The 27,353-nt window shown below is 39.3% G+C and overlaps 1 protein-coding gene across 2 annotated transcripts in view; it reads left to right on the top strand.

Moving 5' to 3' along the window:
- The first annotated feature begins 2,438 nt into the window (after window positions 1-2,438).
- Window positions 2,439-27,353, top strand: part of LOC136708503 (cingulin) — a 47,233-nt gene continuing 22,318 nt past the window's right edge. Inside the window, exons 1-3 of one of the 2 annotated variants that reach the window (XM_066683102.1) lie at window positions 2,439-2,576; window positions 25,259-25,540; window positions 26,523-27,144. In XM_066683102.1, the coding sequence (XP_066539199.1) occupies window positions 25,260-25,540; window positions 26,523-27,144 (903 nt within the window). In that variant the 5' untranslated portion in view covers window positions 2,439-2,576; window position 25,259. Of the gene's footprint in view, window positions 2,577-3,789; window positions 3,837-25,258; window positions 25,541-26,522; window positions 27,145-27,353 lie in introns of those variants that run through there. The other variant, XM_066683103.1, reaches the window with a different exon arrangement.

Genomic DNA, 27,353 nt, shown 5'->3' with positions numbered 1-27,353 from the left:
ATTTAAGTGGTGAATGACAACATCAGCCAGTGGAGGCCACAGTTTAATTGAAAGACACCGTCCGGCTCCGCCCCCTACACCACTCTAGACCAATCAGATCATTTATCCAATGACTCGTCTCGTTTCGCTGCACTTCGTTGCTTCGCTATTGAACTCTGTGGACACTGTTTAAAGCACTGTGAGGCTGCGGGAATGAATGAGAGGAAAGCCGCGTCTTTACCAGTGATAAGAAGCTGATTCTGAACAAAAGTTGAGCGCATTGTAGTGCATATTTACATTTTAGGGGAAGATGAGCTTCCCTCGCAGTCTTAGTGCAAACGCCTCTGGTCCACTAGATTTTATTTTATAATATGAAACAATCACTAGAGAATATGACTGATTCAGGGCAGTCCTGGTTCTGCAGATCTATCACCACCAGGACTTAATTACAGTCTAAATTCTTGGTTAAATGCACTTCTGCTCTAACCAGTGCTGCACTGAGTAACAAACAATGCTTCCATCTAGTGGTTGGAAACAGTAAAATGCCGTACATGATACATATTTTCATTTTTCACAGTCAGGAAAAAAGTGACTGAAAGACTGAGCCTGTTTTCCCACTCCCGTACTCCTGAGTGATCAGTGGATCTGAGAGAATAGTGTGTGTAGAAACAATGAAGTGTTCATAATGTTAAAGCTGATCAGTGTAAATGTGAGCGTGTGTGTTTAGTAGCAGTTTGCTCATTTAAAATCACTTATTTTGGAAGGGGTTTCTTTCTTTATTGCATGGGAACAAATGTATACTTTGTCAAATTTAGTGTGAAATAAAGATTTACATAATCAGGAGATTTGTGAATTATGAAAATAAGTAAAACATATATTTTAGTTAAAACATAAATACAAACGAGAAATAACTGAAGAGACCGTGGTGGATTTAATTATACTATGTAGGTTTATAGAAAGAAGTGACTTGGCAATTAAATTTTTCAGTATGTTGAAGAACATATGTTCAAAATATTCAAAACGCATTTTTTGACAGATTTTCTGTGGCTTTTTTATTGTTGACATCAACAAAAATTAAGAAATACATCCAGCTTTGTATCATCCAGCTCTATTTGTTCTCATTCTAATATTAACATTCTACACAATATTATAGATATAATGGGATATTGAAATGTTTTTTTTAAATCAATTTCCATAACTCTTCAACATTTATTCATTCATTCATTCATTCATTCATTATCTGTAAGCGTTTATCCAGTTCAGGGTCGCGGTGGGTCCAGAGCCTACTTGGAATCATTGGGCGCAAGGCAGGAACACACCCTGGAGGGGGCGCCAGTCCTTCGCAGGGTAACACACACACTCACACACTCACACCTCCGGACACTTTTGAGTCTCCAGTCCATCTACCAACATGTGTTTTTGGACTGTGGGAGGAAACCGGAGCACCCGGAGGAAACCCACGCAGACACAGAGAGAACACACCACACTCCTCACAGACAGTCACCCGGAGGAAACCCACGCAGACACAGAGAGAACACACCACACTCCTCACAGACAGTCACCCGGAGGAAACCCACGCAGACACAGGGAGAACACACCACACTCCTCACAGACAGTCACCCGGAGGAAACCCACACAGACACAGGGAGAACACACCACAATGTGGAGGAGTCAGAGAGGGAAAAGTGGCAGAAATTTGCAGTCAGAGCTGCTGATGAGAGACAGAGCTCCAGTGCGTCATCTTCCCTTGTCTCCAATGAAGATGTTGCACCTGAGGATCATTTGTCTGAGGATGTATCTTTGTAGGGTGATTCGTCTGAGGGCGATGTTTCATCCGAGGAGCGGAGCAAAGAGCTGGGATCAAAATTGGCTCTGATATGACGTTGATCAGAGTTCAGATGTAGGGCTCAGAGCCTACCTGGAATCATTGGGTGCAAGGCAGGACGCTAGTCCTTCACAGGGCAACACACACAGCAAAAGCCAATCAGTGGATCCCTATTTCACTGAAGCCCTCCCACAGAATCAGTGGTCTGGAGTGGGGATAGCTAACTGTGCTGAGAAAACTGGGCTCATATTTGTTTTCCATTTACTGAGTCAGTGCTGCATACATACAGCAGGAGAGCTTACAAATAGTTTTCTGAATATTACAAAAATGCACTGGATTATAATGACCTTTAAACTGAAATAGAAGTTGAGACTATTTGTATATTCTTAGATCTGCGCAAAGTGTCGAGTAACATTTACATTTTTATTGGGAATTTTTTTTTTCTGATGAACAGAGGTGTTTTTTCATGGGTTTAAGGGACCTGAATTTATTTAAGTGGTGAATGACAACATCAGCCAGTGGAGGCCACAGTTTATCATTAATTGAAAGACACCCTCCGGCTCCGCCCCCTACGCCACTCTAGACCAATCAGATCACTCGCCCAGGCTTCGGTGGGCAGAGTTTCCAGCTTCTGTCTGAAGGTAACAGGTTGTATTTGGATACAGCACTTGTTTGCTGAAGGCTTTGAGAGCACATGAAGGGAAATAACTGTCTTAGAACTTTAGATACGGACTTGAGACCTTGAGAACTTCTTGTAAACTCTGAACCAGAGGTAGGTCCCGTATTTGTCTGCTCGCGTGGTGTGCTTTACTTCATTTCACTTGTGTTATAGCTTCAATTGTTAGCTTGTTGTCGCTTGCCTGGTCCTTAAAAGTTTATTTCAGACACTGAAAAAATAAGGTTGTCCGGACTGAAGTGGTTTCGTATTCACCTGCTTCTTTCAGGCAATTGTCCGTTAATGGTTAACTCCACCTTAAATGGTTGAGGACATTTTCCAGTAGTGTACGGCTTATTGCCGGTGACTTTCCGTTCCACCTTAAGTCCTACAGCAGCACCGCTGCTCTTTACTCAGCATTTACTCCACAATGTATTTAAAAACAGAGAGAAAATATTTAAATACTTTGTTATACCCTCCTTTAGTTAAACTATATCTGAAGTTCTCATAGACGCCAGTGTGATAATCATTAAGTTCCACCTTAAATGATGGAGCGTTTCTTTTCTGCCGCCGGGTTGTTGCTCTGTTTAAAGTGGAACGGCGTTTCGACGGCGAAACTCACTGGAAGTTAGTGTCCTGAGGTAAAGTTGAGGTTTAGGAAGAGTAACCCTGGGAGTGGGGAAGTAACTTCGTTCACATCTTTATTAATTATACTCTGGAGAGTCTGAATCTTCCTCCTGTGCTTCAAACCTTAGGGAGAAATCCAAACAGTGGTTTAACAGTTACAAAACCCTTCAGTTCATGTTTAATATTTATATATATTTTTTACACTCATGTCCAATACTGTCTTTTAAACTACTCACTATGAACTGTACTAATAAACAGATTCTGGAACCTATAGAAAATAAAATCACAATTTATATATATATATATATATATCCATATCCTAAAAGGAATGTGTAAATGATGAATGGTTTAAGTATTGAAATCGATTTCAGTTTGCAGTTTGTGAACTGCAAGAACTGCACTTTTAAATCTACAAACACTAGCCAAACACAGTAAGCACACAACCATTGGCACCCAGGGAAATTTTAGGGGTTAGGTGCCTTGCTCAAGGGCGTGTCAGCTGTGGATGTTGAGGGAGGAGACAGTACAGTTCTTTCAAACCTCCTTTTTTTTTTCTGCTGGTCCTGGGGATTGAGCAACCTTCCGATACCAAGCCCACTTCTCTACCCCAACCACCACTCCTCCACCCAAAAAAGGATTTGACTATTCATCTGCTGCTGAGAGTCTCCCTGTAAAGCCTTATTCAACTGTCAGAGATGTGGGACTGGATTTGACTACAGTTTTTCAGGCCACGTCAGACATCTCTACATGGTACTTCCACTGCAACAACAACAACAACAATAATAATAATAATAATAATAATACACTTGCAAATGTTTACAAAATCTGCATACATATATTGTGAAAAAAAAAAAAATTTTAATACGCTGATCGATCTAAAATAATAATTTGAGGTTCTCAAACGGTTTATTTGACCCTTCGATATACTTTCAATGTTTCAATCAGATTTGGGTAACTGCAATGATATTTTTTTTAACCTAACACTATAAAATTTACGTTTAGGCTGGAACATGCTCTGGACTATTGGGATGATATTAGTTTAACACGGGGAGCTGGAGTAAAAGTGATAAATGTTTATGATGGAGTCCATTCATTAGTCGAAGCAGTTTGAATGGCTGTTGTTGTTGTTTTGAAATAACGAAAATAAGGAAACAAGTTGGAGACTCAAGCTTTTGTGTCAGCAAATATTTTGTTTAAAGTGTCAAAGCACCACAAAGATATAAAACAACAGCACCATAATGATTTCAGTGACTGTTTCTTTAAATTTGAATGAGCCACAACTGACTTCACTGCGAGAGCCCAGGAGCGAGGAGCTGAAGGTTTGGATTTTAGGCAATTCCTATTGGCTCCCCCCTCCAGACAGCCTACCAGGCCGGCATAGAAGAGGCATTTTCGCTTACTGACTGACTGATTCCTAATGTTGAAATGCGCATGCGCAAGTATGATCTGTTAGTTCAGCTATTTTTCACAGAAAAATCTTAATGTGGCGTTACTAGGGGGCACCGTCTATCATTAGTTCGGCCATATTCCAGTTTAAAAAAAAATGTTTCCAGCTTGGACCAAAGAACAGTAGGTTCTTCGTTGTGAACGGTGGCTGTTTGTGGGGCTGTGTTTGTGCGACACCATAAACGTTGGCCAGAGACTTGGCTCGGCATTGGTTAGTCCACAAGCTCAGCAGAAGGGCTCCCAACTAGGGAACATTTACACACGTCTTATATCTCACAGAAAGAGGACAAATGCTGAATTTGTCTTATTTCGTGTGAGGGTGTTTTTACCTGAAAAATTGTAAAGGAAAGTGGTGGGAGACATTTTGTGGCCTCCTTAACTTTCACATCCTTACTCTAAACAGTTACATTGAGTAACTGTAACTCTTAAAATCAACAAAATGTTCTTGGTCTTCTTTACTGCTTGGTGGTAGATCATCTGGTATTTATTTTAAAATAAATAAAATTAACAAGAAAACCACAGATGCCAGTGTTATATATTATGAACAAAATTGTGTCCCTTTTTTCATTTCTGCCTTTATTAGTTTCCCCTCCATATTTTCTGTACAACACAATCCCACAATGAAAACCACATGTAAACAAAGACATTGATATGACTCACCAAAGCTTCTCCAGACCTGCCAGTGACACAGGTATATGTTTTGGGCTTTTCTGTTTTTGAAACACCTCTGTGATGATGGCTAATGGTGGTCCAGCAAAACTAGGCTTATCTAGTTTCTTTTTGCTCTTGTTATTTTTGCATTTCTCCACTTTGCGCACTCACATTTAAACCATTCTAAAATGTCTTCTATTTACCCAAGATGCAGCATAATATCAGAAACGCTTGTTTTATCCCATGTTGGCTGGCTTGGACACCCTACAGAAACAATGACTGGGTTGCTTTATGTTACACTTTGTTGGCTGGTAGGCTCCAGATTCCCAAATGAATGGCTAGTGAATTTGTCTTTTCATTAAAATTACTGTCGGATGTGTTTCCCCGCTTTATTTAGCCTTAGTTCCATGAGGAGACGACAATTTTAAGTTTTTTAAACATGTGGCAGTTTCCCTTACTGTGCCTGCTCTGAGGACAAAAAACAACAACACACAGCTTTAATGACGTACAGTCTCACAAAGTTTTGCTTGGGCAACATCTTTACCATTGCTAATAGAAAAATTCTTTATGTCCCTTTGAGAGCTCTTTCCTGATTCTCTGTGGAGGTTTCTTGTGAAGAGTGAAACCGGTGACTCAGTACAGAAGAATTTGATAGTGTGTGCCGTGCCCAAACTCCGCTTCTGATTACACTGCAGCCTAATCCTCGGGATGGTCTAACTCCTCCACTAACTGTTTGACAGCTTGATAGACCAGCTTAGGCCTATATTTGGACAATGAAGCCTTGGATTTATGTCCCTCGTGTTTATGGAGACAATGATGCCTGTGAAATGTTCATTGTCCGGAGACGTGTTCATATTGATCCTTAATTGTGCCACGTCATTGTCCTAGTTCACCAACATTAACTGTGCTGACAATGGAAGTGGAGTGTGTAATGCCGTCACTGGATTGCTTGGAAAAGCTGCTTTGGGAAAGTATGCATTGTTTAAAAAAAGAAAAAGGGACATTAAAATGTTGAATGCTCAGTACTATCCATCAATCCTGGTTCATTTAAGCCACTTATACGCTGGCATGGTGCCAATGCTGGTGCCAAAATCTCAGATGCTTTGACACTTTACCTCTACAAACACTGGTTCTCAGCCAATCACAGGTTCTGTTCTCATAATCCACCACAAGTGAAGGGATAGCATCACAATGTTAGGGTTTTTTTAACCAATTTTTTCACTGTTTACAATTAAAAGCACAAAAACTACTGTATCCACCACAAACTAGTTTAGATGTCTCTAGGTGTGGTTGTGTGTTGTATGAGCAACTGCATGTTGTGCTGTTTGGCAAACACTGAGGCCTGTTTTTGTGATACCAAAGAGGTCCACTGTTGTCGAGGAGTGGAAGAAATGCAGATCTGTTTGACTGTGAAAAGGGGGCTGAAGCTCAGATGACCAAGAGGGAGTTCGGAGGGAAGAAAAGAATGCAGAAGGAGTTTAGCACTAATGGAAGAAAAGTGAAGAAATAGCTGGCTGGACCTGACCTGAAGATAATGAACACCTGTAAAACCACTGCCTACTTCCAAGAACCTGCCAGTAGTTTTCTGAAGTGTTGAAGGTAGAGGAAAACACAATTTTCTGAGGTGTTATAAGAGTAGTGCAGAATAACTGAATTTTTTTTCACTGTAATAATTCCATTGTAATAAAGTTAAGATGCTGCTGTAATGAGCAACAAAGTAAAAACAACAGAATACTCCCATTATGACTAATACAACGGTCTACATCTCCCACTATCTTAAGTATGCACAGAGCTGCCTTTGTCTATTTCTGGCACCTCACATCGCTCCGATAAACATCTTAAATCAGGATTAAAACATGTTTTAGGTGAAGTCCTGGGCCGTTATGTGATTGGTCAGTAGTTGATTTACATAGTCTTAAAGCTTGTGTTGTAAACATATCCCGCTGTGTTGCTTGCTTGTGTGCTTTAGATCACAGGGCAGAGGTTGGTACAGTGTAGTGGCTGCCTTCTGTGATGGAATCAGGCAGGAGCACCATGCTACACCAGTGAGTCCTTGGGCAAGACTCCTAATAGTGCATTAACACGTCTGTACCATGATATAGATCATTAATAAAGTTTTTCTGGGTCTGTAACCAGCAATATTTTCACAATATATCGTGAGGGGTTTGTGGATTCCTACCCTCTTCCACAATATACATAGTACAGTTTCTGCAGAGCTGAGCTCAGAGAAGCAACGACCAAGGCCCTATTCTTGGTCACAATGTTTCTGAAGCTGTAATGATGAGGTAAATAGGCTTGTTGTAGTTTATGGTACTGTTTTTGGTGCACAGTGTTTGTCCTTCTCTCATCTGAAGAGTGTTTTCATGAGTTGGGACATCTGTTTTATCCCTCAACCTATCTCCCAGATGACTCTATCAAGTGCTAATAACTGTGCTTTCTGCTGTAATGATGGTTACAACTCTGCTAAGTCAGTAAACATGTAATCAACATGGTATCAGTGAGGCGTGCGGACTGCTGAGAGATGCCACTGCTTCTCGGGATCTTGTTGCAGCCTTTTGTGGCTTCCTAGGGGAGTTATAGATAATGGAAAATCGAGAGAGTGTCACTTGATACATTTATAAATATGCAAGAATCTGAATCGGAACAAAAGTCTAACAATGTGTCCAGGAGCCAGTGTTTGCTGCATAAACTAACTCCAATTTGGGGATAAGTCACATTAAATATTTCAATGTTTATAAATAAGTCTGTTTCTAAATAGATTCAACTATCACTGTAGAATTAAGGCCCTGTGAAGGACTGGCGCCCCCCCCAGGGTGTATTCCCGCCTTGCGCCCAATGATTCCAGTTAGGCTCTGGACCCACCGCGACCCTGAACTGGATAAGGGTTACAGATAATGAATGAATGTAGAATTAAGGCAGTGGCTCATTTAAAGGTGGGCTACAGTGGGTTGTTTTCCTCATATATCAGTCTAATAGACTGACACACAGACACATAGAAGTAAATCAATATAATATGCAGTTTTAAATAACAAAGATATGTTGACTGCTGACGTGATGAGTCCATTGTGGTCAATTTTAAAGTTCATTTTTAAATGTTAATATTGACAAGACAAGAGGTTTGTTTGAATGTGATGCCATGTTTTTTTTTCCTCGCCCTGGGCCTTTTTTATTGTTCATATCGGTATCAAAATTAACATAATGGCATTAAAACCAGGTAAACTAAACTGATATTGCTCTCATTTGACAGAAACCTGCTTTTGGTCAGTGCTCCTTCAGTACTCTCCATATACATGGTGTATTCAGAGACGTGTATTTTAATGTTGGCATTGTCCACCTCCGAGGTCAGAATTGTATTTTTATTGCTACCTTTCTAAGATTGGAATTTGAGATACTGTGCAGTCCTGCTTTCATTTACAAATTCAATTTCCAAATCTGTTAAGAAACTTAAGTCATTGCATCTACTGTTGCTGTTACATAATCTCAACTCCATAAAAAAAACATTGCAATTACCTGGAATCTTTGGCACAGCCTCAAATGAGCCTAAGGTCACCATGTCCAATGCCAAGCATAATCTGAAGGGTTATAAAGCCCCTAAACTTTGGGCTGGAAGTCTAAATCAGACCTAATATAGCTGTTCAATGACTTGGTAGGATCTCACGGAGTAAGACATTTGATTCTTTCTAATTCTTTAAAATATCAATCAAAAATATTAATAGATTTGGAGGACTATGCTGGGAATGCTGCAGTGTTGCTTTTCGAGCACTGATAACTATGTGGAATATGTGGCCCTTGGTTTCTGTGCTGCAGGGGGGAAAACGAGTAAAATCGTATTTTTAAAATGTACATTTTATTTTTTTAAACAATGTAGTTGAAAATAATGCAAATTTGTAGTTTGCTACATGACGTTTTTTTTTAAAACGGTTCAGTGAAATGGATTAGATATTTTAATACAGTTGACAACTCTCACTTCAGATTTTCTCTGCAGTTCAGTGAACATCACATCAGTTGGAGAGAATCACATGGTGAAATCACAATATCTAATATTTTTTTAAAAGTACATAGCAGTCAATATAAATATGATTTGCAAAGCACTGCACATGCCGTAATAATAGCACTATATGACTATGGTGTAATTATTTACAGTAAACTTCAGACCATTTTCTGCGTAAAATCCCAAGGTAGGAAAGTAGAACCCACTAATATACTGACCGGCTAATATTATCACCAGATACTGATACCTAAAATTTTATTGCCGTCTGCAAAAATGTTGCCAATAATTGGTAACATTTTAGAAACATTAGTAATTTTAAGCTTTCAGATTTTTTTAGTGTGATGATTATAGAGCAGAAGTCTTGAAGTCCCTCTCCAGTCATCGATGAAACCCATGAAAACTCATCTCTGTTCATCAAAATTGCATATTTAGAAGTTATTACCTAAACCGAAATTCCAGTAATGCCTTAAATGTGGGGCTGGGCAATAGTTTAATATCAGTATGTACCGCAATATAAAATGTTTCAGTAACAATAATATGATTTCTAAACACATCTTTAATATATCGGTCTATATTATTTACAGCATCTGTCTCTGACACACGTTCATTAAAGGTCACCTCCGTTCATTTATTGCACTAAATTGAGGTTTGTTTAAAAATATGAATGTTGACAAAGCCAAGAGGTTTATGGTTGATGGGGATGTCATGTTTTATGTTTGTTCTTGGCAATTTTTTGAGGCTTTTGCTGATATCGATATTGGAATTATAACATAACGAATGAAATTAAGAAATATACAGTGAAATAATTTTTGGCAACATTGTCCAGCCATAATTAAATGTTGCTAAGATGTACCTCCTCAACGTTTGCCATCATAAAATCTGAAAATATGCATTTGCTCCACCTGTAGCTCCACCCACTTCACCACCACTTGTGTCTATAAAGAAAGCCCCAACCCTGTTCCTTAAGTAGGTGATGAATGAAACCCTGTTTTGAGTCTGTCTTTGGAACACTACAGTATTAAAGCAGAAAAGCTCAGCTGTGGTGTTGATGTGCTTATTTAACTCATGATACATCTTCTAGTATCTGATCAACACCACAGGTACGTGTTACCTAAACACTTGATATTCACTGGAGGGGTCTTCGGCAATTGGAAATTCGATGTAATTCAGCACTTTTAACCAGCTTTTTTACAGCAATGCAGGGTGAACTGATAAAACAGAACACATAACACCACCCCTGAGAAATAAAAACATGAACCTAGCTGTCCTCCCACACTCCAAAAACACATGTTGCTTAGTGGCTGTGTGAAATCACTGCCATGAGCCCAGTGATCCTGTCTCTGGAACCACATTGACCCTGAGCCGGAGGAAAAAGTTACAGGCGATGAATGAAAGAAAGAAATGTAACCGAACCAAATCTCTAACATCATAATACAAATATATGGAGGAGTCATGAGAAAGAAAAGGAATGAAACCAAAACTGCAAACAATTCTCTCTGCAGTACCAACATTCATTCACTTATTCATTTGTTTAAACCTGCTGTAAGAAAACTAGGCCACCGAAGATAAGCAGGGTTCAGCAGATATCGACCAGCCGCCACTGCTGTGGCTTCTTTGTAATTTTATTGGGTGTTCCTCCTCTAAGAATAAAGATAGGCACAATTCAATTTAAAAAGCGAAAATTCAATTCGGCGTCGGAGCAAAAGGTATTAAAACGTTAGCGTCAGTGTCGCTGTGGACAGACGTCCCCTGGGGCTTGTGGCCTGATGATCTAAGTAAGTGCGGCTATTTTATTAATATACTGAGGGGCAGCAGAACAAGAAACGGGGAAGTCGGTGTATATTTTCTGGTGCGGGCACTTTATATTGTCCCTTTGGCTTTAACAGTGTAGATATATTTTGCTAAATCGATTATGGAAGGGTTACAGATTTGGGTTGAACACTGGAGAGAGTTATTTACAAGACATTTTAGGGGATTTGAGAACATGCAGAAACAGCATAATTTTACTCTGAGCTACTCAGTGCCGTTCCTTCCCTCATGGCATTTCTGTTTTGACGTTTGGAAATGTCACTGGGCTTGATCTTGTTAGTTGTTCATGGATTTCGAAGAGAGTGCTGTTCGGCAGAAGAGTGTATAATGAATGAAAAATCACAACTTGACCTGCAGGTTTTTGCGTTCCTCTTCATACTGAAGTCAAAGCATTGCTTACAGTTATTATAAGGCCTTCCTAACTGACTAACAGTAAAGGCTCGTTTTATGCTCAACGGTAAATTCAGATATGAATATGTACTGATCCTTCTGTCTGTACTCTGCGTTCATTTTGTCTGTGTATGTGCTCATTCTCTGGAAGCATACGGATACAAATGGACTTGTAAACCGTGCGGGCAGTGTCGCCTGTAGTTCAAGGGAAACATGACTATTGGTCAAAAAGGTGAAAAGAATTCTCTGTCCACATGTCTTGAAGCATTAAATGGCTGCGTCTTTCGCCTTTTTTGTGATCAGCTTTGTCTCTGTCTCCACCATGGTCGCCATGTTTGTTGTTTAAGGGGGGAAAAATGTATTTCCACATAGTTTGAGGATCTGGAGCTTCTACCCTTAGACAAATAGGTACAAACAGTGTTATTGTGGTTTTAGAGTATAGTTTTGTTGCATAAAGAAACATTACATTATTTTCTCTAGAATAGGGTGACCAGACGTCCTCTTTTACCCGAACATGTCCTCTTTTTTATACTTAAAAAAAAATTCACAATCGTCCAGGATTTTGTTTTTCTAGAGTTTACATAGAATTTCGAGAAGTGTTTTGTTCACAAACTAGTCCCGCCCTCCTCTACTCCGATTGGTTCGCTTGAGTGAGAAGGGGGCGTGGTGAAGTAGCCTAAACTCTTCGGATTGGATGGCCTGACTGTAGAGCTACCGTTATTGGTCGATAACCTTCTCTGTAAACATTTAATTGGTCAGTCTGCACGTCAGTAGTCCTTGTTTACGTCAGGCAAAGCTCATGTACCTACCCTCATCTCGAGCAGCTATGCCGACACGTAAATGTAAGTTCTCGGATGAATTAAGAAAGAAACGTGTCCTCTCTTTCACCATCTCAGATCTGGTCACCCTACTCTAGAAGGAGAGGTGAATATTTGTAAACTTTGAGAAGTCCGGGAGATGAAATTGGCCGTATGAAATCAACACAACTTTCAAGTTGACAGTTAATATAGAACATAGTACATTAATGTTCCCTAACTAAAAGTACTGAATAGGTGTCCTAGAAGGTACCACCACAGTGACAGTTTTTCAGTCCATACCAAAAAACTGAAAATAAAACAACCCATTGTTCTATTGGTGCAACTGTCTAAAATTAATCATGAGTTTGATCCCCAGCATTATCACTTTTCAAGGCCTGGAATCCAAGAATGTATAACCTTCCTCCCCATTTCTCGTTGGGCAGGAAGCTTGCCTTCTCCCCAATCACTCGACAAAATGCTTGTCATCAAGGGCAGATGTAAACTGACATATGACTGGATTGAGAATTTAGTGTTCTTCTGCGAGCGTGTTGATGCATTAGCAGTGCTTTTACAAAAATTGGTGTCACCTCAAGTGTCTCAGAGAAAGCTAGAGCTAATCTTCACTCTCTAAACTGTTCTCAGAAATATAGAGTATGTTCTTGCTGCAACGTTTCTGTGGTAACTGTTCAAAAAGAATCAAAAATGGTTTGTTCATACAGGAAGACATTTACTAACTTTGAGGAGGGAAAGAGGTGTTTTATGTTGTAAACTCATTGTGTTGTAAAGGGACGTAGATAGAAGCTCCAGCATTCTCAGCATAGTCGGCCTGGTTTTCTGCCCCACTTCACTCTTATAAAAGGCTGAGATGGCCCTCTCACCCCCTTTAGCCCTCACTCCCCTACTGGCAGCTTCTATTCACTGTATGGGACGGTGCTGAGCAGTGAATACTGACGCACTGACATGGTAATGAGCAAATAAACCAGTTCAGACCATGACCGAGTTCGGGTGGCCATTGTTTGACCAGTTTATTGAATATAAAAACACGACAGGACAAAAAAGGCTAACATAAGCTTGGCAAGAAGCAAGGTTTCTGCAGAATGTTTGCTTTACAAAATATACAGAAGAAATTTGTGGAAGACCTGGAAAATTCAATAACATGTCCCATATATGCATTAAACGATAACAATTAATATTTAACACAATATTAAGTACTCCATGTGAGTGTTACAGGACCTTACTCTCACTGAATGTTAAATCTAGGCAAATAAACAACCTGTGTTTTCTAAAACACAAGATTGGTTTATCTACTCCCCTGCCCAAAGACGTAAAGGTTCATATGGTGCTGTTCCACTGCATGGACTCTACTTGACTCACCTTGGCTCAGCTCTTCTGCATTTCCATTAAGCAAATCTGGCACCAGGTAGTTGTTTAGTCCCTGTGAGCCAAGTAGGGACTAAACATGAGATGTAAACTTGGAAGAGTGCTGATTGGTCAGAGAGACTTGTTTATGTTTTGAAATGCAGACCTCCAGCACAGAGTAGCTGCTTGCGAAATATCCAAACTACGGTAGTGATCCCATTTTGTTTTACTATGATGTGACTGACAACGGCAGCAAAACGAACAGCTTAAAATTGCTCCATGGATGGGAATTGCTCCAAAAACTCCAGCAAGACCGGACGTACAAGAACTAGAACTCTGCTGATCTGTGAGAACTGGGGCACGGAGCTGTGTTCAGTTTATTAAAAAAAAAAAATAAAAAAACCTCAAAACACCACATAAATACACGACAAGTAAACAGAGCCTAACGTTACCACCGATGTTGTGGGTTTCAAAGTCCATGCATCTCAAGAATGTCAAGCCTTGGAGGTGCGTCTGAGTCAAGTGTAAGCTCTTGTTTCTTGATTCTTGATTCACTGAACCAAATTACAGCAGTGTAGAAAATTTGCCTCTACCTCCAGGTCTTAAGAAAACCAGCATGTCTGGTCTTCCATGGCTTAGGCCTTGAACACTTTAACAGCAGTTCACAAGCTCTGCATGAATATGTCACAATTATTAGCTTAAAGCTTTAGGTGTTTTTTGAATAACGGGTAATTATCAAAACTTCTGCTCGACTGATTGGAAAATTGCACTCTTACAAATTGTGATTTCAAAGAACGGCCACATTTACAGTTTCAGCCCTGGTGGCCTTCAGCAGCACTAATGTTTGAAAACAAACACACATCTTTTTAACCCTTCTGTAAATTGGTTTCTCATATATATGAGGTAAGAAGAGAAGTCTACGGAAAACTGCAGTTTCAGAGCAGAAGTGGCTCAGTGTTGACTGCATGTTTTGCAGTTAATGTGTTCTAGCGTTTAAACAACATCACAGAGGCATTTGTTCATTCTTTTTCTGTAACCACTTATCCATGTGAAATTTGAAGAGCTGAATTTGATTGGAGGGGCCTTCAGTTGAGGGTTCTTTTTAGAAATTACCTAATTATTTATATTTCAAACTTCGAAGTACTTGATGAAGTAAACAATTCCTAAGAATTGTGGATATATGAATTCTTGGATACAAATAAACACACCATGTTTACTTGCCATGGATAATTCTGCCAGACTGCTGGGAACTTATCTTCACACGCTCGAATCAGTTGAACAATATTTTTAGGGCTGCCTGGGATATTCAGCAAATATTTGAATACTCGGTGAGTGGGGTGGTATATATCCACTTCCGAACCCTGCATTAATATCCCTCTCTCCAGGCTGTGCCATGACTCAAAGTGCTGCTTTGCTCGCTAACTTGCTAACTAGCTCACTAACTAATGGCACAGAGTTTTCACAATTTAACCAGTTTGAGGGGATGTGCTCTAATTTCAGTCACAATGAAGACAAAATGAACTGTTGTGATGCCTCGCTTCGTTGTAAGTGTGCTCTTTTAGCATGTTATGCTGTTTTATATGTCTGAGTTTTAGGCTTCATTTACACAAAGACTTTTATGTTGATGAGCCTGAATATGGGTGGAGTGGGGAGAGCACTGTTTTTACTGCTGGAGCCTGAATGTGGTGGAGCTTTGCCATCATCAATAATCTCATTTATCCAAAAAATACCCCAATCTCAAAAATTAGAAATACCTAAATATTTGGGGCCAGCCCTATTGTACAGAAAATCAGCCCTATTGTAAAAATAAAGCTGCACTTTGGTTCCCAGCATGGCTCTGCTCGCTGAGTTGTTCGCTAACTTGTGTGCTACACATTGGTTGCGCTACACAGATTGCTGTAGCGTGTTAGGCTGTTTTAGGCTTCGTTCAATACTTTCATGTTGACAAGGCTGAATATATGTGGAGTGGAGGGTCGCCTTTATCGCAACATTTATCTAAAAAACATATATCAGAATCTCAATTATAAACCAAATACCTACCCAACAAACGAATATCCGAATATTCGGGCCAGCCCAACCGTTTTTTTATTTATTTTTTTTTTAAATTGAGAGTGTTCTGTGACCCTGCAGGAATGCAATTAATGTCACAGGTTCGGGAGCAGGGTCCTAACATTGTACAACTCACTTGATGAATGTTTTTCTGCATTTCTTTGTTGGACTGCACTGAAATTAGACATGTTTTTAGTGTCTTTTAAAAGCTTGTGTACCCTTCCTCACACTTGTTTTTATTTTTGTATATATATATAAATAAAAACAAGTGTGAGGAAGGGTACACAAGCTTTTAAAAGAAACTAAAAACATGTCTAATTTCTCTCGTTTTGGCTGGTCTTGGTGATTACTTACATGAGAGGCTTCCACAAGCACTTTAACAACTCTGATTTAACGACCTACCCACCCCATATCTATGTATCTCTCTCTCACTCTCTCTCTTCCTTTCTTTTTGAGGAAGTGTTTGTATATTAGGATATTTTCAGTTTGATATGCAATATTTGAGGAAGTGTGCAAACTATTACTGTGTGGTTCATAAATTAAAGTAGAAACTGTGTTCTGAGAGGGAGAGAGGTGTGTCTGGAATGAGCAGGTGATTATTGTATATCACCACAGCAGAGTGGACTTTGATAAAGCCAGCACTCCTGCCTTTTTGTCTATTGTTGCTTTTTTTAGTGTTGTTGGTTTTTTTTTTTGCTTCATTTTACCTTCTCACAGTCATTTTTGTTTTATGTACAACAGTGTCTTAGCTTTTTTGGTCAATATGTTTTAAAAGTGAACTACTTTTTAAATATGGGAAAATACTTTTAATTGTTTGTTTATTTATTTATTTATTTAAAGAAATTCACTCAGTAATATATTTATTATATCTTTACCTTGGATATTGCATTTAATGTGTGTTATTTCTGATTAGTTATATCATACTTATCTTTTGCCTGTGGTCTGCTCTTCTGATTCAAACTTGACCTCTGTTTTACCTCAAGTCTCTGTACAATGAGATCTTCAGTTGCCTGTTCCAGTGTGCGCTAATATTGTTTATCGGTGTCTCAAGTTTTATTTGGTCTAACTTTATGCATGTATTTATTTATATATTATACTATGTGATCTTTATAATTTTTTTATATTACTTTTTTGGATAATCATACATGATAATCATAATGATTTTGGATACTATTTTTCTTCTACTACTTCTTGTACTTCTACTTCTACAGTTTCTGACTGTCTTTTAGATTAAGATGATTGATAGTTTTACTCTACTATATTTAATTTTTTATATATATTTTTTTACTTCTATCTAGTGTACATATAAGGTTCAAAATGTTCTGGTTTTTATTAATATTGATATTCATAGCTAATATTATAAGATTTACTTACACTCTCGGGCTATATCTTCTGTACTTACTCTACCAAAGTCAGTTGTAAAAACTGAGTGGGCAACGCTGCCGCCTTCCATGTTAGAGACTGGACTTTGATTTTCCTACTTTCCTTTTCTTGGGCAAGACTCTTAACCCTGCCTTCACCAACATCTATATCACGATTAAACTGTAAGTGGCTGTGTATAAGTGTATCTACTATAAATGTAAATGTCTTTACTATACAGCCCAGTTGAGTACTTTTTGGAACATGTTCAGATGAATTTACACAAGGTTTATATATTTGTATAGATTGATTCAAGATTTTGAACAGTAGAATACGTGGTGTATTTTAATATGACAGAATTTTGATTTCACTTGCTCAAATGTCTCTCTTTCCTCTGCAATTACTGACATTTCTTCTTTCAAACCTGTCGCTAGACACATTCCTGTCACACCGAACTGTCATTTAGACTTTAAACCACAGAACAAGCCTGAATACACCCTGCTGTCTAGACAACGTCACAGTCAACCTCAGTCCCTACCACACCCTTCACACACTGATCCAACCCCTCTCTGACGCAGCAATATTCCTGTCTGGGAGCTTCCTCCACAAGCAAGACTTATTGTTGATTATTGGGAGGAAATGGATATCAAGGATTATGTAGTGTTACAAATTGAAATGAATGAAAAAGTGCAGTCAGAATGCAGTAATGTAGCTCGTGGTAACTCCACCAACTTCTACACATTACATAGGGTTTGATTACTACACCTCACTACTCCAAGTTGTAGTCAGTTTGTAGCAAGATTAGAAACGTAAGTCGTTCTATTTAAGTGTCTGCCAGTTAATGTAAATGTAGCTTTGTATAGTAAGATTCTTAATGGATCTATGACAGTTTAAAAACTATATAACTAAGTTTTAGGCACCATTTTTTTATTTATTTAAATCTGAACTCAAGGCTATTAATAGGTACATTGTTCCTCTTGCTGCAGTATCAGCCTCTACACTTTTCCAAAAGGCTTTATTCAAGATGGCGGAGCATTCCTGTGACAATGGTTTGATTTCTTTTAGCCACAAGCGCATTAGTGAGGTCAGGCGCTGATATTGGATGGTCAGTTGTAGATCACATACAAAAGGCTCTAGAATAGTGACTAATTAAAAATGCATGGTGCATCAAATTCAACTTGGTCACAACTCTCAAACTTTTGTTAAATTTGGTTTGTCTTAAAGGATCCTGGGGCTCCCCTTATAGCGCTTTTACACCAACATGGAACGTGCTCCATTCCAGTTTGCGAACTTAGTTTTGAACCGTTCGCCACATTTCCACCAACAAAAATGGGTTCTGTAACTTAATACGTTTTCAGCTCAAACAGTGATGGGCGTGTCTAATTGTAAAGGCGCAAGGAGCAACCCACGAAGAGCGTACAGTGTAGTTTTCTATTTCTTCTTATCGCCAAAATTTGATCCATGTTTGCTTTTTGGAAAAAAAAACCACTGAAACAACAGCACAAATGCTCACATGTCGTCTATACACTGCGCCACCTTCTCACTTTTGTTTACTGCCACTGTGCAGTGCCCTCTGTTGATTACATATTCTGTGACGTATCTTCACTTTTACTAATACTGGTGTAAATGCAGGTTGATTCGCTAAAAATCACCAATGGAACCTTTTCAAAAACTAGTTCTTTTGGTGGAAAAGCGCTTTTGGTGCAATTCAATTTTGCGGCACTGTACTGAAATTCTTAGAGAGGTGGGTGACAGGGTGAAGTGAAATGGGCGTGAGCTAAAAAAAAATTGCTGATACAAATACAGATGTTACTGTTAAAGCTCAAGGGTCTTAGGGTGCTGGGTTTGAGTCTGGCCTTGAGTGACTCTCTAAGATCGTTGGTATGGAGCCAAAAGGAATTGAGTGACTACATGAAAAAGTAATGCCCTGAGCTATATTGGCACAATTTGTCCAGGGTGTGTCCTTGCCTTTCCAAAGTTTCAGGGTAGACTCTGGACTCACTGTGACCCCAAACAAATGAAAATTGAAAGAGTGAGAAATTCTTATACTCTGATATATTATCTGACCAATATTATTGGAGGTTATCAGCAACATCAGTAGACAGTTACTAAGTCTTGGAACATTTACAAATTTTAGCATTAGGGAGGGCTTTCAACATTTGTTTTCAGTGTTGATAAATTCCTTGGGATTTTTTTTTTATTGTCACACAAATTCCACCTGATAAAATTCTAAATCTAAATTTAATCTAAAATCTAAAATTATTCTAATCACACATTGCTGCCAAGTTGGCAGGGTGTGAACATGAGAAGCCAACTATTACCTACAACGCAACATGCTTGGAGGGGAATGCTAAATATGTAGAGACGATATTCCAGCTGAAAGACCATCAAGCTGGCTAGCATTGTACAGTTATAAACGGAGATTGATGGTCGTTGAACCCACCCAGAGAGAGTGAGACAATTTGTGCTTACTAGGATTCCTGGCATTGTTATTTTATTATACATTATTATTATTATTATTATTATTATTTTTTTTTTCTTTCTTTCTTTCCTTGTCCCTGTTTCGCTTCACTTAAAACCCTTGTAAGATGTTATTCTTTTGATAAGTAACAGGTTTGGGTGCATTTTCTTATTTTAACACGATTACGCTCCGTGTTCAGATTTACCAGTTGAACCTGTTTTGCTTTGGCAAGGCTTTGAAACAGCTGATCTTCACTTTAGGCTCTGTAAAGATTGGTGTAAAACCAATTCGAGTATTCAGGGATTGATTTTTAACCCTAACACTACATTCCCTGGAGTCCTCCTGACGTTTGTGATTCGAAACTCATGCCATTTAGATCCTCATAATGATGCTTCAACATCCAGTGTAAAGCTTTCCCTAAACAGTAGGGGCTTTCCTTTGGAGCCCTTTATTTTAGAACATATGTTAGATGTGCCACAAACTTTTGGCGTATTGTGTATTCTAGATGCCCTTGGTTCTTTATTTGAGAAGCTGGCTTGTGTGCTGTCTGGTTAATAAGTAACGAAGCGCTGTTTTAAAGGCCCCTTTCTACGTATATATAAGATGTATCCCCATATTTGATTTATTTTACTACATCATTTGAACACAGCTGTACTTCATATTATGTGAAAATGTCATGATGAATGGACCAATAGAAATGCTCCAAAAAGTCTTTTCACATTGACTTCTAGTGCTGGGCGATATGAGTGCAAATCAATATCATGATTAATTGTACATTTTACCATGATTACAATTAATGAAGATATTTATTTATTTTTTTTTTTTGACCTTCAAAGTTCAGTGACGAGGCTTGTGCTGTAAATATGCTCCAGTGTTAAAGCTGGGATATATTTTCTAATGTCGCTGGGAGCTTGTTCCTCTCTCGTTTTCTGAGCACTGTTTGTATTTGGTGTGTGATTGTGCTTTGGTCGCTGAAACATTTGCATTTGACTTCTTATTGTTCAGTGTCTAAATTATAGTCAAAACACAGCACGTCTAAACCACAGACGCTGTGTTTTTCTTTGGTACAAGCTGCTTGAGTTGCTTGGTCCGCCTCGGCGTTTAGGTTGCTTCCATGTGGTAAATAGGGGCAGAATTATGACTTCATGACTACAGCTTGGTAGCATGGGTTTAAAGGGACAGTACATGAACACACATTGGGGACGTCACAGAATAAAAATAATCGATATTATTGATATAGACAAGATTGTATCGATTATAAATTCTGAATGGCAATTTCAATTCATTTTCAATTAAATTGCCCAGCCCTATTGATTTCCATTTTATTCCTCTCTTTGTAATGTTACTATTTTGTACAGCGACAATGTGTAATGTGTGGTAATGTTTATTGTCATCGTTGTGTTGAAGTTATAAAGCTGGCTTAGGTTTGAAATCTTGCCAGACACCAGGTCATCCACAGACACATGAAAATTACTTTAAATATGAGCTGAATAATTGGCACAACTACTATGGTGGCAACAATATTCATTAAAAAAGAAGTTTATGCTCCATGGAGGGGGTCCCACACATGCATTCAATGGGGCCCCATCCCCATGTCTGTGATTATATCCAGTCCACCGGGTGTCAGTATAATGGTAGTTTCACGATGTGAAAGAGGGTGGCACTGCTTGTAATGTTGCTGCCACACAGCTCCAGGGTTCTGGGGTCCTGGCTTAAGTTTCGCTGTTGGGTCATTGTCTGTGAGGAGTATGGTGTGTTCTCCCTAAATCTACATGGGTTGTCTCTGGATGGTTCAGTTTGGTAGTTGGTAGGTGGATTGGCTGTGTGAAACTGGGTGAGTGTGTGATGGACTGGTGCCTTGTGCAGGTTGTATTCCCATATAGGGCCTCTCAGCAGTATAAAGTGGTTACAGAAGATGAACGAACGAATGAAAAAAGTGAAGTGAATTGTCAATGGAGATAATGAAATTGCACCTTTCTTTTTTTTTTTTTTTTTAAATGTATAAATACGAACCAATGGGACAAAGCCTGTGCTGGGCACCATGCCTTTGTCTGAACACAGTGAAATGTAAGTTATACCCACCCTTGTGAAACTCATTTTCTGACACACAAGATGTAGACGGATTTGTCCAGACCTCTTAGTGTTATCTGACACTTGGAAGCTCAAGAACAGCTCCAGTTAAATCACGTCTAGATGGAGTGATCTAAAACAACAATGACTGCTTTGACTGGTCAGATACACTAGCCCTTATTCATTAAGCTCCATAGAAACTAGCTCAGTCTGGAGTGTGGGGAATGACGTACAAACTACTCATACAACATTAAAGGGAGTGGAAGTTTGGGCACAATGGATGAACCAGCTTTTGTGCATCCAATGCTGGCTCCAGAACTTTGTCAACATTGTGATTATTTAATTCAGTCTTGTTTAAGTGCCCGTTGTTGACATAAGTGTTCAGGTGAACACAATTTCTAAAACATTCCTAGACAAGCTTTTCCCAAAAAATACGTTCTGTATTTTAGAACCGATTGCAGAAACAAGAATAAAGTGTTTTGGTGTAAAAGGTAGTGTCGCTGTCGTCAGGTGATTGTGAGGAATTTGGTGTGTTCTCCATGTGTCTGTGTGGGTTTCCCCTGGGTGTTCCAGTGTCCTACCACAGTCAGAAACACATGCTGGTCTGTGGATTGGCTGTGCAAAAGTCTCCACAGATGTGAGTGTGGTGTCCTGTGATGGATTGGCATCCTGTCCAGGTTCTGTTTGTAGGCTTCAGAACTAATGCGAGCCTGAACAGGATGAAGTTGTTGCAGAGTCCACAACCATTTGATGTAGTAGTTAATAAACGTTAAGTTAGTCTTTTAGTTTTAAACAGACATTTACCAAATATTTCTCTGGAAAAGTCAAGTATTCAGAGTTAAGTAAGAGTTTATTCAAAAATTTTTTTTTCTTAGAGTACAATCTCCTGGCTCTGTTATGGTCTACACAAAGCTCTTTATGCAACAGCACAGGGTTGTTGCATTGGTAAGCTCATTCTCTAACTCTAAATATGGGCCCTGCTACATGAGCAGGTCTACTTTTTTTTTTCTTTTTGGGTCAGTAGTTTTTGTATTGGGATACAAAGTGAAGTGAGCTTGAGCCTGGCTTGGACTGAACTGAACACAATGGCCGTCTTGATTTTTAATAATTCTCTGACATGGCACTGTGCTGTGATGCAGGTATCTGCTTATTTTTCTAGATAAAAAATATACAAAAACCCATTTTTTAAAAATTCAGATTTTTATTTTCTAATGTTTTCACTGACAGCATTGATTGATTATATTTTGTAAAAATATACAAATGTAGAATTTGAGACCTGCAACACACTTCAAAAAGTGGGGACAGATACAAAAATAAGATTTTTATTTTATTTATTTTTTTTTTTTTTTAAATAGAATATTCAAGTAACGCCATTTTGAAACATTCCTCAATAAACAGGTGAATTGATAGCAGTTGAGAGTATCATAAAGAGCACATCCACCTAATGCTCATCCAATTGGGGCTCACCAATTTGTCACGAATTTCATTAGAGGATTGTCAAGAAGTTTATAAAGAACACTTCTCGATGCCTTGTTGTAAAGAATGTAGTCCTCTCACAATCTACAGTATATAATAATGTGAAAGGATCACTGGTTTAGTGATTGTAGTGTGGGGCAAGGCCGGAAACCACTGAGCGCAACTGACCTTCGAGCCCTCTGATGGCATTACAGGAGAAACCTTCTAAAAGATAAAATAATAAATATACCCTCATGATTTCAGAAAACTGCAGGAAAAAGTTTTTCCTTAACACAGACAGAAAACTGAATATCTGATACGCAAAGAGAGCCATAAATCAGGGCTGAAACACTGCTACGTTTTCTGAATTCAGGCATATATCAGCTGGTCTGAAAGACGGTGGAAACGTGCTGTGGTGAGACGAATACACATTGCAGGTTGTTTTGGGGAAAAATGTCAAGTTCTTTGTGCCTAAGATGAAAGGGACCACCCACATGATCATCAGTGACAGGTGCAGAAGCTAACATCTGCCACAGTGACTTGCAAACCTGTGAAGGTATTGTTGATTATGGAGCAACATATTAAGATTTTAGTGAGACGTTTGCAGCTATCAAGAGGATGTCTTTTCCCGGGAAAGTCCATGGTTATTTATATTTAACTATTTTCTTCCTCATTTCCCCAAATAATTATTAATAAGTGTAATTAAAAGAAAGCGTAGTGCAACACAGCAGTAAACATGTCCCTATCCCAACATTTTTGCTTGAGTATGTTGCCAGCATCTAATTTGGAATTTCTTTGTATTTAAAAACAAAATCCTAAATATATGTTTTTAGTTTTTATGGAATTTTTAGAAAATGTTCTAATGAGCAGTTTGTATTATTGTTAGTTAAATAAGGTTTGAGAATTAAAATAAAGAATTAAATGCAAGGCTTCACATTTGGTATTGGGACACAAGCTGGTGGAGTTTGATGGAATAAAACTATCAGAGCATTAATGCTAATACTGGGGTTGGGTTATTAGCTCCAGATCCCAAACGCCACTCCAGATCATCCCAGATGACCTCCATCACTTCAGAGAACACATCATCTAACCTTCCAATCTTCTTAGCATTCACTGAACTTTCACTCTTACAAATAAAGGTGCTACAAAAGGTTCTTTGAGCAATGCCATAGAAGAACAATGGTTCCATAAAGAACCATTTTTGCTAATACGTTTAAAAGAGTAAAGAACCTTAAGATGGAGTGTTTTTTAACCTTTAAAAGGTTCTTCACACATGCATTTCTTAAACAAAAATAGTTCTTTATGAAACTAAGAGTGGTTCATCTATGGCATCCTTTCATAACCTTTTGTAGCACTTTTATTTTTAAGAGTGGTGCTGTGTGTCTTATTTTGACAGTTCTTCACAAAGTAGGGAAGATTTCAAAATTATGAAATAACTAATGAAAACAGTCACCGAAAATGAGAGTATTAAATGTATCCAGTCTGTCTTCTCTTTTTCAAAATGGCCTTACTTTGTCTTGACGCCGCTTACAGAACAACCCACATATGTTTACTTTGTGGTGAAGTCTACTTTGTGTGTGGCACAAAGGGGAATAATCTGGGTATTTAGAGGAATTATGAGCCATGTGACCAAGTTCCAATGTGTGTTGCTCAGTCTTGCAGTGTGTTTTGAATAGAGAAATCTAGGCCGACTGGCCAGTAGTGTGGGTTTAGAGGGCAGGGAGTTCATTGTGGGAAAATCTGTGGGTGAGGGAAGGCTTTAAACAGCAGTTTAAAAATGTCTTTGTGTTTTTCTTTATTCATTTGTGAGTTCTGTCCATTTTCTCCTATTAACTCAATTAGTACAATACATACACACACCATTTTATAGATATCAGGATGTTTTCATCTGTTTTACATTCTGATAACTTTAAATAATTCACATATTTGTTCATCTTCTATAACCACTTTGCCCAAATCAAGGTCACAGTGGGACAGAACCCTAGTTGGAACTCACACTTTTCAGGGCACCTAGTCCATCTAGTCATTTATGAACTGCAGGTCATTTGACATGGATGCCTTATATTTGCATTGAAACCAAGGGAGGACTTGTATCACTTATACCAGCAAAGCCTGTCTCAATATCTAGTTTTTTTCCTTGTGCCACTCTTAATCCTCTTAAGATAGTTTGATATGGGTGTGTTGGAGTGTGTGTTTTGTTTGAATCTGAGTGCTGGCTAAGCACTAAACACACAACAGATAGTTCGCTTTGAATTGACAGTTGTAATGAGAGTATATTTTGGATGATGTATAACTGCTTACTGTTAATGTAGTCTTTCCTCCTTCTCTGCTGCAGTATGTCTGCACCGGCGTCTGGCAGAAAGACCCCGGTGGACTACGGAGTCCAGATCCGCTTCATTAAAGATCTGCACGACACTGGAGGAGGTCATGGAAGTCAGTCTCGTCGCAACGAAGGCTCAGGGAAGTCCTCGTCCCGTTACGGAGTGGCCGTCAGAGTGCAGGGAATAGCGGGACAGCCTTATGTGGTGCTCAAAGAAGGAGAAAAAGGAGATTCATACGGAGTGCAGCTTCGAACACAGCCACGGGACTTTCTTCCAACTTACAACAGTTTACCCAGGTAACTAACACACACACACACACACACAGTGTTTTTTACCCAAATTTTTTATTAGCCAGTTCCACTCGTTAGCTAATAACATGATGCTGCCAAACTGGGAGACAAGCTCATGCTTGACACGAAGTCAACTCCAGATCTTTTCAAATTGCTGCTAACACAGTTCCTCAGAACACCACAACACACTTGGAGGAGAATGCTAACAGCCCATTTCTCTGATGTGAGCTAAAAATTGCTGGCACTAGCTCATCTCATTCTTGGCGCATTTTCCACCAACCAAGAACTGGTTCAGTTCTCGTTCACAAACTTTTTTCATTGCCTTTCCATATAAATTGGTTTCCAAACCGAAAAATGAATTCCCATCTGAAACGAAAGAAGTAGTATGTAGTTCAGCAGGAACCGTGATGACATCTGTGGTTGTGTCAGGAAAAGAAGCTCCAGAAAGAGCACAGAGCCTTAATAAAGCATAACCGTGCAGTGGAGCTGGATGGGGTTCTTATGCAGCATGTTATATATTCACGTTTTATTCTGAAATGGAAAAGAAAACATAGAAATATAACAATGCGAGTGAACTGAGCTGAGGACAAATGTCCTAATGTCTTCTCTCTGTAGCGGACACACTTTGGCCTGTACAGTATGGGAACTTCTGGCCCTGTTTTGACTCCTTTATCCATTTTACCTCCTCTTGCCATGTTTCCAGTTGGTAAAAATACCTCTGGGAAAACACACTCAACCCTTGTAAGTCTGAATACACCTTTATTTTCATGATTGTAACAGGCCTAAGTATTAACACCAGTGTCTTCCACACAGCAGACAGGGGACAGCTCGAGCAGGGACAACATAATACCATAATAAACTAATTAAAATCCATGGGCAAGGCTAATAATGCTACATTAGCCTCTGTAACATCGTTCAAGTTGTAAGTTGCTGTTGCTAACACTTAATGTACTGTTGTTTTTATTTTTCCATTTCTGTAACCATTTAGAAGGAGGGACGATGAGTCCACACAGGGTCCGTATCTCTCTTCTGCAGAGGGCAGTCCTCTTCGCCGGGCTCAGTCCCATGGTTCTCTACTGGATCGAGAAAGTGGGGAAGACTTTGATAATGATTTCAGGCGTCCTCCTGGTGACGGGCGCTCCGGTAGTTACGGCAATCTGGATGCAGGCATTGGCATGGGCTCGGAAAGGGATCGCTCAAGAGGAGGAATGGAACGGAACCGATGGGGAGGCTCCCACCAAACAGGACTCAACGGCTCAGTGGAGAGGGATACTCCGAGAGGGCGAAGTGCTCAATACGCCGGCCAATCAGGCACAAACTCCAACCACCAAACACCGGTCAGCAGACCCTACACTGGCTCCTCCGGACAAGCTGGAAGTACAGGAGGTTCCTCCAGGGGGAGCTCTCCTCCTCTGGAAGTAGCAACTAGACCTAACACTGCCTCCTCCACCTTGTCTTCAGCTCCGTCCATGGCTTTAAACACATACTCCTCCCCGCAGTCCTCCTCACCGGCCTCAGCCTACAGCAGCCTGGGCCGGAATTCTGCATCCGTCGCCAAGGTTACAGCCGTCCCTTCCTCCAGCAATGACTGGTCATCAGTGGATGCACATGTGAGTTTGATTCGTTTGCTTAGAATGGATGGTTTGAATAGAAGTGTGCCTAAGATTCAATGACCAAAAAAATTTGACAGCCTTTTAACAATATTCCCATTCCACCTTAAAGCTGGTTATATTATACCCTATTTCCACAAGTGAATGAATTCATTTTGGTCAAAATGCCACACACATCAAACACCACTGCAGCCTTCTCACCCTATCCA

The sequence above is a fragment of the Hoplias malabaricus genome, chromosome 10 (genome assembly GCF_029633855.1).
Source record: "Hoplias malabaricus isolate fHopMal1 chromosome 10, fHopMal1.hap1, whole genome shotgun sequence".
Lineage (NCBI taxonomy): Eukaryota > Metazoa > Chordata > Actinopteri > Characiformes > Erythrinidae > Hoplias > Hoplias malabaricus.
Note: the sequence above shows the minus strand (reverse complement) of the source record. Positions and strands in the feature narration are given on the sequence as shown.